The 12802-nt window shown below is 45.6% G+C and overlaps 1 protein-coding gene across 3 annotated transcripts; it reads left to right on the top strand.

The window, feature by feature from the left end:
* Window positions 1-1925: 1925 nt before the first annotated feature.
* On the top strand, window positions 1926-11654 carry RB195_024762 (uncharacterized protein; the record flags this gene model as incomplete). 3 transcript variants are annotated; one of them, XM_064212652.1, is made up of 25 exons in its annotated part: window positions 1926-1948; window positions 2203-2254; window positions 2772-2834; window positions 3587-3952; window positions 4011-4109; window positions 4180-4257; window positions 4856-4924; window positions 4986-5096; window positions 5388-5504; window positions 5618-5782; window positions 5836-6220; window positions 6275-6777; window positions 6846-7245; window positions 7330-7632; window positions 8005-8220; window positions 8272-8726; window positions 8811-9270; window positions 9716-10045; window positions 10114-10707; window positions 10806-10977; window positions 11031-11186; window positions 11249-11384; window positions 11466-11525; window positions 11559-11564; window positions 11640-11654. In XM_064212652.1, the coding sequence occupies 25 exons, from the start codon at window positions 1926-1928 to the stop codon at window positions 11652-11654; spliced, it is 5334 nt and encodes a 1777-aa protein (XP_064068532.1). The 3 variants fall into 3 exon arrangements, with proteins under 3 accessions (XP_064068532.1, XP_064068531.1, XP_064068533.1); XM_064212651.1 differs by lacking the exon at window positions 4856-4924; XM_064212650.1 differs by lacking the exons at window positions 4986-5096; window positions 11559-11564; window positions 11640-11654 and having other exon boundaries at window positions 4856-4963; window positions 11466-11558.
* Window positions 11655-12802: the final 1148 nt, after the last annotated feature.

The raw sequence follows: 12802 nt of genomic DNA, 5'->3' as shown, positions 1-12802 counted from the left end.
CTTTGCAGACGCGTATCATGTTAATATCCACTGGGACCCAAAAGGAGACGGAATGCAAGCATCGCACAATAAAGGTGCCTTTGAAAACAGTGGTGTTGGTTCAGTGGTCGTACATCACTACCATTACTCACTCCATGTACATTTGATATTAAAAAAATGCAAAATTTGCGTTGTCAACCGAACCTCATCCTAGCTTCTTAGAGTTATGCGGATGGTATAGAGACATACAAAACTGTCCGTCAGATACCTGGTCAGTAAAATTTTGGCAGCCGATATTCAACGGAGGATTGAGGTTGGATACATGCCTTACCGTAGCACACTATTTCGGCCGTAATGTTATACTGCGAAGACCTGGTAATAGCAGTTATATGTGAAAAAATGATTTGAACGAGATCTATGAAGTGAGGAAAGTAACGGAAAAAACGCATGCTAACAAAAGAGCATAATGAACTATGCGTGGAAATAGAGAGACAAAAGGAAGAAAATAGACAAAAGAGCCCAACGAACTACGATACAAAAAATGATATGTGAAAATTTCACTGAGCATGAACTAATAATGCGTTCGAAACAATTTATGGTCTTTTAAAAATCTCTGCATAATGTAAGATTGTTCTACATGCTAGTGCGAACGAATGAGTGAATTGAAATATGAAGTAACTGAAACATTGTGAAATAAATATTGACATAGGTGATCGTAGGCAGCAGTGATAACTCATCCACTTTCGGCGACTTAGGATTTGCATTGACTACCGAAGAAACACAGAGCAGATGGGATGGATTGAGTTTTGCTGAAAAATAAAGTAGTGGACTATATGTGTGAACTGAATGTGGTCAGAACTGTGTTGCTAGAAGTCTCAATGCTGACTCTTGGAAACGTTTTAATTATTCTGCTGTTCGTTGAGTACAACTTTGTTGGTTTGAGGAATTCAAATGGCCTAGATACTTTGCAAATGACACAAAAAATGTATCATTTTGCCATTATCTTAGCAAAAAATTCTCTAACGGAAAATGTTTCCTTGTATTTACGTGTGACCGAGGCTGTAAGCAGCGGAAAATGTAGCAATTATCGCATACACTGAGTTGTTCCGGATTCTCAACAACACACTGAAGAAGCAAGAGACGTTAGAAATTGTGATTATTATCTATTCACTCACTGTATTCTAACTTTACGTTTACTGTACACTGTTTGTTTGTTTACTGCTTTACATCTATAGCGAACAAATCTTGCAGAAGTTACAGTTTTTTTTTGCTTCTGAATAGTGAGTTTGAATGCAAGGTTTGTCATCAAAAATGTTATGAGGAACGCTGCCGTTATATTTGTATCCTACACTGCGCGCTGAGAGGTGACTAAGGTGGTTAGATATGTCGGCCATATGGCCGTCCTTTGCAAAAATGTATGATACATGTGAATTTTGAGGGAAACGTTGACCTTCTAACTTTTTATTAGGGAGAATCTGTTATGTTTATAGCTGTAGCAGCAGAAATAAGTGTAGGGGCTTGCTGTTTTGAAAAGTTCTTCTAAGCTACACATCTTCCCAACATTCAATTGAATAGCGTGCTCAACTAGAGTAGGCTTTGTTTGGGCAGGACAGCAGCTAGCTCGGTGGAAGTGTTCTATTTTCATGAGGTTTTAGTCGTTCTTCAACGTGGCAACTGGACATAATGGTGATTGACCTCTTGCGATCCTTCTGGACTTCGCTGGCTACCTGTTACTTTACACAATGTGGGTTTGATCGACATTATGTCTGCGCATACTCTTAGGCCGTGCTGTCTGGCTGCTTCATTGCGAATGAGTTTAAAATCTCCTGTATTTGAGCGCTATTTTCATTGATGTCTGGCGGAGCTCGTCCCACTCCGCCCTCCTATAGAAAGCTGCTGGCATTCTCTACTCTTGCTAGCAGACGCCCTTACCGTGGCTACAAACCATGAGGCAGAGAGTGCCATTATGGTAAGAGTGTTTTCGTTCCAGTTCGCTTTGTTTCCTATGCTTATTTCAAATTACTTTCTACAACGTGAGCTTTCATTCAGAGGTTTTGTCTATCGTACTCAAAGTACAGCAATATTCCAAGCAGTGGGTCAAACGCTTTTCAGGGGCAAATTATGTACCTCATTAATAATGCAACTATTTCTAAACTTGCAATCAAGAAATTGACTAGACGTTAATGCTTGCTAGTCACCAGTAGTTCGTGCTCAATGTTGCAGGCCTCTTCTGCTGCTGGCGGCAACCACGTTTCTTGCGATCGACGTATATTCTGTGAGTCACAACGTTTGAGGATCTGTTGGTCGCGATTTTTCTTAAAGAAAAAAATTAACCGAGAGTACCGAGAAAAAATACTCGCTTGCTTGGTTTTCTTGTTTTCTCAAAATACCAAACGACTGTCTATTTCCGCTGAATCCTCTGTTAGTTTTGAGCCTAATGGTTACAGTGATCCTCTAGGAGCCTTTTAAGCGTTGGAATATCTTGTTCAATAACGATGCGCCTCTATCCAGTCGTTACCTGCAAACTGGGTCGTTGCTCTTGTTCCTATCTACATAATGCGCTCACTTTAGTGGTGTGCTGTTGAGCTTGCGCTTTACTTATCAAATAAGTGCAGTCTTCCTTTGAATGATTTTTCGCGACTAGAGTTCAGTAGATCTAGGGATTGATTTACTCAAAATTTTCTTCAAAATGTGGGACTATAATCTTTCAGAGATGTCAAGTTACATTCTTCTTTTTTGGTTTTCAAATGACGTTCAATTTGCATGCAAGCATCATTGTTGTGTTGTTCCAGCAAACAACCTGCAGGGATTGTTCAAATCGAGGATGTTTCTGCGTAGGAGAGAAAGGGTCCATGGTAAGGCTACAATCTGATCTAAACCGAATTTCACTGAATTGTAGTTTTATTGCACCCATATGAAAATTGAAGTAAATTTGACAATGGTGCGCTCAGAACAGTTTTCTGTGCTTCTTTGTATCTGGTTGTTTCCATAGGTGAGCTTGTTTACTAGGGCAGTTTACAACAACATTTTCATCATTTTCCTAAGAGGAGGAGGAGGCTCTGTGTTCGTACTGCGGTATGGTGTGATGTCCAGATTCTCCCTTAGGTAGCCTCTTCCTCCTCCTCGAGTGAAGCTGACGTTGTGTAGATGGATTGAGTTTAATGAATCAATACAACGATCTGTGTTACATCGCAAGCGGCTGCCGGCCGTAGGAATTCTAGGGAAAGTCCAGAGAGACGTACGAAAACAGATTGCACCTCAGCATCATTTCCTCTTCCTCTCTGCTATACACACTTCTGCATTATTACAGTCAACATCGAAGCAATAATGAATAGATGTATCAGTGGTATACTTTTTCAACTGAAGTGTACTCTAACGAGTAGCATTTTTCTGATAATTTGTTACACGAGCTAGGTCTGCAACACGAATACATCTACTATTGCTAGGTCTTTAATTTTCATTTTTTTAATGCCACCAAGTAGCAGCTTTTAGCACATGTTCTAGCCAATTCAAGGCCTTTCAATGGCCTTTCCGGGGTCGAGCCATTCGAATATGCAAAGATTCAGTTCGTGCCTGGTTGGTGTATGTACAATGTTTTCCTCTTTAGGGAGCTCCAGGACCGCAGGGACCTCCTGGTGCGCAAGGCATTCGCGGTTTTCCAGGTCCTGAAGGATTGGCAGGGCCAAAGGGACAAAAAGGAGCGCAGGGACCACCTGGACCACAAGGTCCGAAGGGGGATCGTGGACCTATAGGAGTACCCGGATTCCCAGGTAATGATGGCGCGAATGGACGACCAGGAGAGCCAGGTCCACCTGGTGCTCCCGGCTGGGATGGATGCAATGGAACAGACGGAGCACCGGGAATTCCTGGACGACCTGGACCACCGGGTATGCCAGGATTCCCAGGAGCTCCAGGATTGGACGGAGTGAAAGGAGAGCCTGCCTTTGGTTATGCTGGTTTACCAGGAGAAAAGGTTCTTCGGTTTTTTTTTCCCTCAGATAGTTGTCGGATTTTATTATTGGTGATTTCAGGGAGATAGTGGCATGGCAGGTATGCCAGGTCTTCCTGGGCCTCCTGGACGAGATGGATATCCTGGAGAGAAAGGAGATAGAGGAGACGTTGGACCTGTCGTAAGTTTCATGGAAAATTGAGAATTTTCGTTTAGAGCTTGCTTTTGTTTTGACAGATTTTGTTTTGTAGGGCCCGCGAGGACCTCCTGGAGAAGTTGGGGTTCCAGGCAACCCTGGAATTGGGAGCATCGGACCAAAAGGAGACCCTGTAAGATTTTCCCCACATTGGATAATTGTTGCAAAACAAGATGTGTGCTGAGTCAATCTCTCGCAATATTTCTTGTTTTTCTTCGAAGAAAGGATTCACTAAATGCCATCGAAAAATAATGTCGGGAACTATGAACAAGCTCAGAAGTCGCCTAACGAAAAAGTGGAAGACTACGGAAAAAAAGAAGAGAGGAAGAACCTAAGTTATTTACAAAATGCAGCATGGAAAGGTTTATATGTAATGTATATATATATATGTATATATATATATATATATATATATATATATATATATATATATATATATATATGTAATGTATATATATATTACATATATATATGTAATGTATATATATATATATATATATATATATTACATATATATATTATTTATACTTATTACATTTATAATCAAAGATATCATTCATATCGAATGACGCTTTATTTTTCCGTATTCCTGAAAGTTTTTGTTTTTCAAATCTGTATCAAAAAGTACTCCTATGTGACACTTTGAATTTTTGGTGAATTGTTGCATTCAACTATATGATGCGCCAAAGTACGCGACTGGTTTATCCTCCTTAAACTCACTCTGTTTCTAGGGTGATATAGGACACCAGGGACCGCCCGGCCCTCCTGGGCCTCGCGAGTTCACAGGAAGTGGCTCGATTGTAGGTCCGCGTGGAAACCAAGGAGAAAAAGGATTCAAGGTATTTATGCTATTCTTTTTAGGGAGACGTGGGAGCTCAAGGGCCACGGGGACCTCCTGGTCCTATTGCGTCCACTATGGCGAAGGGAACGATAGTCGGTCCTAAGGGAGATGTAGGAGAGAAGGGAGAGAAGGCAAGAGCCGCATAAACTAACATGAGCCTAACTAATTTTGCTTCCCAGTCGCTTCAACTTTTCGCATGTCCCGCTTTTGCTCTTTTCATTTGTGGCCTACTTGATAGTTTATCGATTTCCAACATCTATGATTAACGAATCCGACACTATTTAACGGAGATGCTATTGCACATGATTGAACTTATTTTGAATCAGTGTTCTGGTAATGGTTTGATAGCTTTTGTTAGCGTGGCGAGCTTCAGTTGGCATGTTATAACTTGTTGTGACGTACGGCTATTTACAGTTGTTTAGGGTGAACCGGGAGAAGCTGGTCCAAGAGGTTATCCAGGAAATCCCGGGCTACCTGGTCAACCCGGACTTCCTGGAATGAAAGGAGAAAAAGGCTTGTCGGGACCTGCAGGGCCAAGGGTGGGTTGCTTAGCGTGCATTTCATAGGAACAACATATACGTAGTGTTGCTTCTAATAGTTTTTTATTTTGGGGGAGGGTAAGGGGGAACTGAAATGTAAACTCTTCTTTTAGGGCAAAGAAGGACGACCTGGTAATCCTGGGCCTCCAGGATTCAAAGGAGATCGTGGTCTCGACGGAGTTCCAGGATTTCCTGGCATGCCAGGTCAAAAGGGTGAGGCAGGATACCCTGGAAGAGATGGACCGAAGGGAAACATGGGTCCTCCTGGACCTCCTGGAGTGAGTTGAACTGCAGAACCTTTGTTTTTTCTCGTACGAGACCAGCTTTCCAGGGAGGTTCGTTTACCGATGGCCCTCCAGGTCCACCAGGATTACCTGGACGTCCCGGAAATCCTGGACCACCAGGAAGCGATGGATTCCCCGGTACACCGGGTCCTGCCGGTCCTCTTGGGCAGCCCGGCGGTCCAGGAGCTCCTGGCTTGCCTGGTCTCGAAGGTCTTCCAGGTCCTAAAGGTGACAAAGGAGAGAGCGGTATACCTGGTGCTCCTGGTGTTACCGGTCCACCTGGGATGACCGGAGCTCCTGGACCCAAAGGAGAGCCTGGCGCTCGAGGAATACCTGGGCAAAGCTTTCCTGGCTTGCCAGGAAAGGATGGGAGACCTGGCTTTGATGGCGCACCAGGCAGGAAAGGAGAACAGGGCGCTCCAGGTGTGAGAGGTAAGTGCTACACTCCACACTATGCGCTTGAAGTCTTAAATATGTTTGTTACAGGTCCTCCTGGAGATTCCTTGAATGGTTTACCTGGACCACCTGGTCTTCGTGGACCCGTTGGTCCAAAGGGATATGATGGACGAGATGGAGTGCCTGGTCTGCCAGGTGTTCCTGGTCAAAAAGGAGAACGTGGGGGAACATGTTCAGTTTGCGCTCCTGGAATGAAAGGAGAGAAAGGCAATCCTGGGTATGCCGGACAACCTGGTCCGCAGGGAGACCGTGGACTTCCGGGAATGCCAGGTCCCAATGGTGACCCTGGTGATGACGGTCTACCTGGTCCTCCTGGTCGTCCTGGTGCTCCTGGACCACCTGGGCTCGACGGTCTTCCAGGGCTTCCTGGGCAGAAAGGAGAACCGACGCAACTTGTTCTCCGACCTGGACCTCCTGGCTATCCTGGAATGAAGGGAGAACCTGGCTTTCCCGGTCTACCAGGAAGTGACGGAATACCTGGAACGCCTGGACTTCTTGGCCCACCTGGCTTGCCAGGAATGCCTGGAGAGAAGGTGCGACAAGACTGTTCAGTACCAGTACTACCATTAATGTTTTGTTTCTTTGAAATAAGCTGTTTTAGGGTGAATCAGGATCGCCTGGTCTTCCCGGTAAACCTGGGAAAGACGGCTTGCCCGGACTCCCCGGTTTCAAAGGCGAACCTGGATACGGACAGCCAGGCCTGCCTGGACTCGCTGGACAAAAAGGAGAAGCTGGACCACCGGGAGTTCCCGGGTTACCTGGTGTACAAGGTCCTCCTGGACCTATTGCTCCTGCTAGCATTGTTAAAGCTGGAACACCCGGCAGACCCGGGGCACCTGGAAGACCTGGATTGAAAGGTGAAGCCGGTTTCCCTGGAAGACCCGGTGATGGAGGGTCACCGGGGCTTCCCGGCGTGAATGGACGCAAAGGAGAGAGTGGCTTACCTGGACCACCCGGTCAACCTGGCATACCTGGCGTACCAGGAGAGAAAGGACTTGCTGGTGAGTTCTGTTAATGTGGTAATAGTTGTCATTTAGTGCCAGAAGCTTAAGTGGCAACCACGCTAATTAGTCTCTTCATGTCAGGTCTTAACGGTCTCCCTGGAATTCCTGGGCCAAAAGGGGAGCCTGGTCATCCAGGTTTGCCTGGATTACCTGGAATGAAAGGAGAACAAGGAGCCTCTATGACTGGACCACCGGGCCCACCAGGTTTCCCGGGTCTTAAAGGAGATTCCGGACCCCCTGGTCCACCTGGTCTACCTGGACTTGACGGCCAACGCGGTATCGCTGGAGCACCTGGTCTTAAAGGTGATGCAGGGTTCGCAGGACAACCTGGACAACCTGGATATCCCGGACAAAAAGGAGAACCTGGACTTCCTGGCATGCCAGGTGGTTTTTTTGTTTTTGAAGCGAATCTACCTTATATGACGTTATTGCGAGTGCCTTTTGCTATCATTTCCCGACAGAAATTAGATGTTGTCGCCCTTACGCGATCAGATGTTTTGATAAACTGTTTGTGTGGCTTAGGATGCTGCTGTCCTCTTCTATTGACTTATGAAAATTAACTTGTTTCTGAAAAGGTCATTTCGATAGCTCTCTGCATAATGTTTATTGTGGTTGTTCAGCTGCTTCAAATTGCTTGGAGAATTTTGATGGATCAGTTCTAGAAAAGTAAACGAACTCAAACCTTGCAGAACCGTTATTGTCGGGGGGCAGGTGATAACCTTATGAAATGAGAAGATTATATTACTTAAATTTAAGGAAAAGAAGGTACACCAGGAGCACCTGGAGCGGATGGAATTCCTGGTCTGACTGGACAGAAGGGCGATGCTGGACTACCAGGTCTACCTGGGGTGGATGGGCAAAAAGGAGATGCAGGACTTCCTGGCCCACCAGGTCAACCTGGATTGGAAGGTGCTCCTGGCTATCCAGGTCAAAAAGGAATGAATGGTATTCCTGGAGTCCCTGGAAGCAAAGGTTAGAGTATATTTGAAAAGTACGAGCAAACAAGAAAAAAAATGTTTTTAGGAGATGCCGGATTACCTGGGCTATCCGGACAACGTGGAATGAAAGGAAATGCTGGTCTTCCTGGTATGCCAGGTTTACCAGGAATGAAAGGTAATGCAGGACTACCTGGACCACCCGGCAAAGATGGGTATCCTGGGCTCCCAGGCATGAAGGGAGATCGTGGATTCAGTGGGCTTCCTGGAGAAAAAGGAGTGCCTGGACTAGCTGCTGCTGATGGAGCAAAAGGAGAGCAAGGACTTCCCGGTCAGCCAGGTCTACGCGGACCCCAAGGTCCACCTGGGCTGTCTGGCATCCCAGGAGCCAAGGGAGATTCTGGACTACCCGGGTATGGACAACCTGGCGTTAATGGTGAGAAAGGTTTGCCGGGGATTCCTGGAAAGATGGGACGATCGGGACCTCCTGGACCTCCAGGACAGGATGGCTTACCTGGTTTCCCCGGACTAAAGGGTGAACCGGTGAGTAAAAACCTTTATTGCTTTCAAACGATATTCGAACAGTAATAGTTTTTAATAATTTTTTTAATAATTTGCTAACTTCAGGGTTTCCTTGGACAAAGCGGCGTTCCTGGCAAAGATGGGTTCCCAGGTATGCCTGGTCTCAAGGGTGAGATTGGAGCTACTGGAGCTCCAGGGCAACCAGGCGCTTCCGGCCAACAAGGAACCCCAGGCGTCCCCGGAAGTCGCGGTGACAAGGGAAGTCCTGGTTTGCCCGGCCTGCCAGGTGAACGTGGACTTGACGGAATCCCCGGTCTCAAAGGAGACATTGGACACTCTGGCCAACCTGGCCTTCCCGGACTTCCTGGACCTAAAGGAAGTGCTGGAGCGCCAGGATTTCCTGGTTTGAAGGGAAATGCCGGATTTCCCGGAAAAGATGGTCTTCCTGGTCTTCCCGGGATGAAAGGCGATGCTGGATATCCTGGAGAACCTGGTCATGATGGATCGGATGGCGTTCCAGGAGAAAGAGGAGCTGCTGGACTTCCCGGTCTTCCAGGACCACCAGGCTAGTTTTTATTACGTAGCATAGATAATCATGCAACTTTGAGTTGAAATTAGAAACTTGCAAATTTGCTTCCATTATAAGAAGCAGCAATCATGTAGACTTTCGATTAACGATGTTGGGTTCTTTTCACTTGCAGGTGCTGTGCAGTAACGTCAAAAGTAAGCCGCTTCCGCGCGACATAAGGTGTAAAAATGTGCGTTGTTGAAAAAGTGTTTATGTTACCGTTACCTGTTAGAGTATGTTACCGTTCTACTGTTTTGCCGCGAAGCCGTCAATACCTGCGTTCCCTATTAGCTAGCGAGTAAATGCACCTTTTATCTGCTCCTCCATTTTACACTCTTAAAAGGAAATATGTTGCTGCTGTTGCTGTTCGCCAGTGTGTAAAAAAGAAGTTAATAGTCATTGCGTTCAACTTGACAAGCAGCACGAATGCAACTGCTTTCAGGGCAATCATTCCCTGGGCCTCAAGGACCAACTGGCCCACCTGGGCTACCTGGAAAAGATGGTCTTCCTGGCTTGCTAGGTCCAAAGGGAGAATCCGGTCAACCAGGCTTCCCTGGAACACTAGGAATGAAAGGGGAACCCGGATTACCAGGGTTCCCAGGACAGAAAGGTGAACCAGGGAAAACTGGCGTTCCTGGGAAGCGTGGAAACGATGGATATCCTGGCATACCTGGGAAGGATGGACTGCCGGGTCTTCCTGGACTCAAAGGAGAAGTTGGAGCTCCTGGACCTCAAGGCTCACCTGGAATACCTGGTCTTCCGGGCATGAAAGGTAATTGTTAATATTATCAAAGTTCTGCAATGTGAGTTATATTTTCGTGATTCTATAGTTATCTTAAGGAGACAACGGCCTTCCTGGTTTCCCTGGACAAAAAGGCGAATCTGGCAAACCTGGAGTCCCTGGTCAACCTGGATTACCTGGAATTAAAGGAGATGCAGGTTTCCCTGGTCAACCAGGTCGCGAGGGACAGCCTGGCTCAGATGGGCCTCAAGGGCCTCCTGGTTTGCCTGGCCCCTCTAGTATTGTCGTACCTGGCGTGAAAGGAGAGCCAGGTCTTCCTGGCGTACCTGGAATACGTGGGGAAAAAGGACTTCCCGGACTTGATGGACCACCAGGTTTAGACGGTCCCCCTGGAACGCCAGGTTCTCGTGGAAGTGACGGATTCCCTGGTCAACCAGGTTTACCTGGTGAGAAAGGCATGGCAGGGCTTCCAGGACTTCCTGGTCTTGATGGAGCCCCTGGCGCTCCGGGACAACCAGGATTTCCAGGAGCACCCGGCCCTTCTGGGCCTTCGTACAGGGACGGCTTTCTGCTTGTGAAGCATTCTCAAACTACCGAGATCCCTCGTTGTCCTGATGGTCAAACGAAACTTTGGGATGGTTATTCGCTGCTATACATTGAAGGGAACGAAAAGTCTCACAACCAAGACCTTGGTATGTCGATTTTACTGCTCATATGTTCAGATTTCGCATCTTCATTTGAACATCGAAATGTCTTGACGTGCGTTTAATAGATGAAAGCACAATTTAAGGTCATGCTGGTTCATGTCTGCAGCGATTTTCAACAATGCCGTTTTTATTCTGCGACTTCAACAACGTGTGTAATTATGCATCACGAAATGACAAATCTTATTGGCTCTCCACCACCGCACCAATACCAATGATGCCTGTCAGCGAGGGAGAAATTGAGCGCTACATCTCTAGGTAAATTGATGCTTTCGCAGGAGCGCAAAGATGTATTGTTTTGTTTTTTTAAGGTGTTCCGTATGCGAAGCGCCGGCAAACGTCATTGCTGTACACTCACAAACGATACAAATTCCAAACTGTCCTGCTGGCTGGAACAGTCTGTGGATCGGATACTCCTTCGCTATGCATACTGGAGCTGGTGCTGAGGGAGGAGGACAATCTCTCAGGTTCTTTTATCCGGTTCTTATTTGAAACTTCTCTTTTCCTCTAGAATACGCACAAACTTTAGCTCACCTGGGTCCTGTTTGGAAGACTTCCGAGCAACGCCCTTCATAGAATGCAATGGAGCAAGAGGCACCTGCCACTACTTTGCTAATAAGTTCTCCTTCTGGCTAACAACCATTGACAACGATCAGGAGTTCAAGGTATAATATATATATATATATTTAAATAAAAACAAGGCACTTTGATGAGAAGCTGGATTCAGCAATGATTTGTTTCTACAGATTCCTGAGAGTCAAACACTTAAATCTGGAAGTTTACGCACTCGAGTATCGCGGTGTCAAGTATGTATCAAGTCAACGGATTCCCGCAGCTAGATTTTTGTAAGCTATCACATTTCAATCAGCTTTCAATTCAGTTTGCTTGCATCAAAATGTATGCGAGCACCACCTTTCCAGGAAGAACTGCCATAACCTACTCAATAATTATCTGTTCTCATTATGAACTCAAAAATCCATTTCATAAGTCCATGTTTGTTTGGTTAGCCCGCTATGTTATATGAATGTTTGCATTGTGATCAGCCTGCCTTAATTCGACTGCCTTGGCATTATTTGAGTTTACCAATCATGCTGCTTCTTTGTTTTATTTAATAAAGGATAATAAAGAGTGAATGACTAGTAAGTACGTGTGCATATTCAACGTTAGTAACGATAAAGGATAGGGATAAAGTTTCTGGCGTTAATCAATCCGCTTGGGATACGCTACCACGTTCACTTCAGTTCAGAATCGTTTGAGGTTTACGAACGTGTAACCGGCCTATACCATGTCATGCGGGGGCTAGCAGATGTGTCAAGTCAGTGTTTTTATCATCCCAGACAAGTCTGGTACCAACCGGAGGGATGAAAGGCTTGGTGAACACTAGGGCGGATTCGAACCTCCTATCGATCGTGCAGGAAGTGGAACCTCTAATCGCTACACCTCTAACTGCTCGTTCGTTTCAGGAAAAGCGCGGTACTCCCTCGAAATTTCAGCTAACGTCCATTCGACGGGGATTGAAGGAAAGGATGACTTGGAGGAAGTACTGTCTGACTAGGTTGTTTCACCTAAGGATGCTTTGAAGACTTTGAATGCATCTACACTTCAATGACGGGTAGCATCTGTTCTGGCGATCTTCATTAATTTCATGCTGCCTACTTCGCAGAAAACTCTGATCAGTTCTGCATACGAGAACGTAATCATTCAGCATATACGAGCTCGACAACAAAAAAAAAGACGTTGGTGTTGTGAAACGAAGACAAGCAGAGCTTTGGGTTTCTGACATTTGTTCTGTTCTTCTCAAATATACCAAACCTGACCTGAAACAATATTTCTGAGATTGGTCCTCCATATAAAAGTTCACCTTGATTACTTACGTAGGCAAAGTGCTTGTAGCGTTGCCTTTGATAGCAGTACCAGTAGTAACAAGTAACAAGTTTAAAAATAGTGAGTTAAGAACTGGTATGAAGAAAGAGGTCTTCTTATAAGTTTTAATATCAACAATTTATGTGCACTAGCACAACTTTTTCGTGATACCTACATATGAAGTGCTCTTCTCCAAAGCCACAATAGATCATCATCGCAG

This window comes from Necator americanus, chromosome X (genome assembly GCF_031761385.1).
Source record: "Necator americanus strain Aroian chromosome X, whole genome shotgun sequence".
Taxonomy (NCBI): domain Eukaryota; kingdom Metazoa; phylum Nematoda; class Chromadorea; order Rhabditida; family Ancylostomatidae; genus Necator; species Necator americanus.
This window is presented reverse-complemented; position numbering and strand designations above follow the sequence as displayed.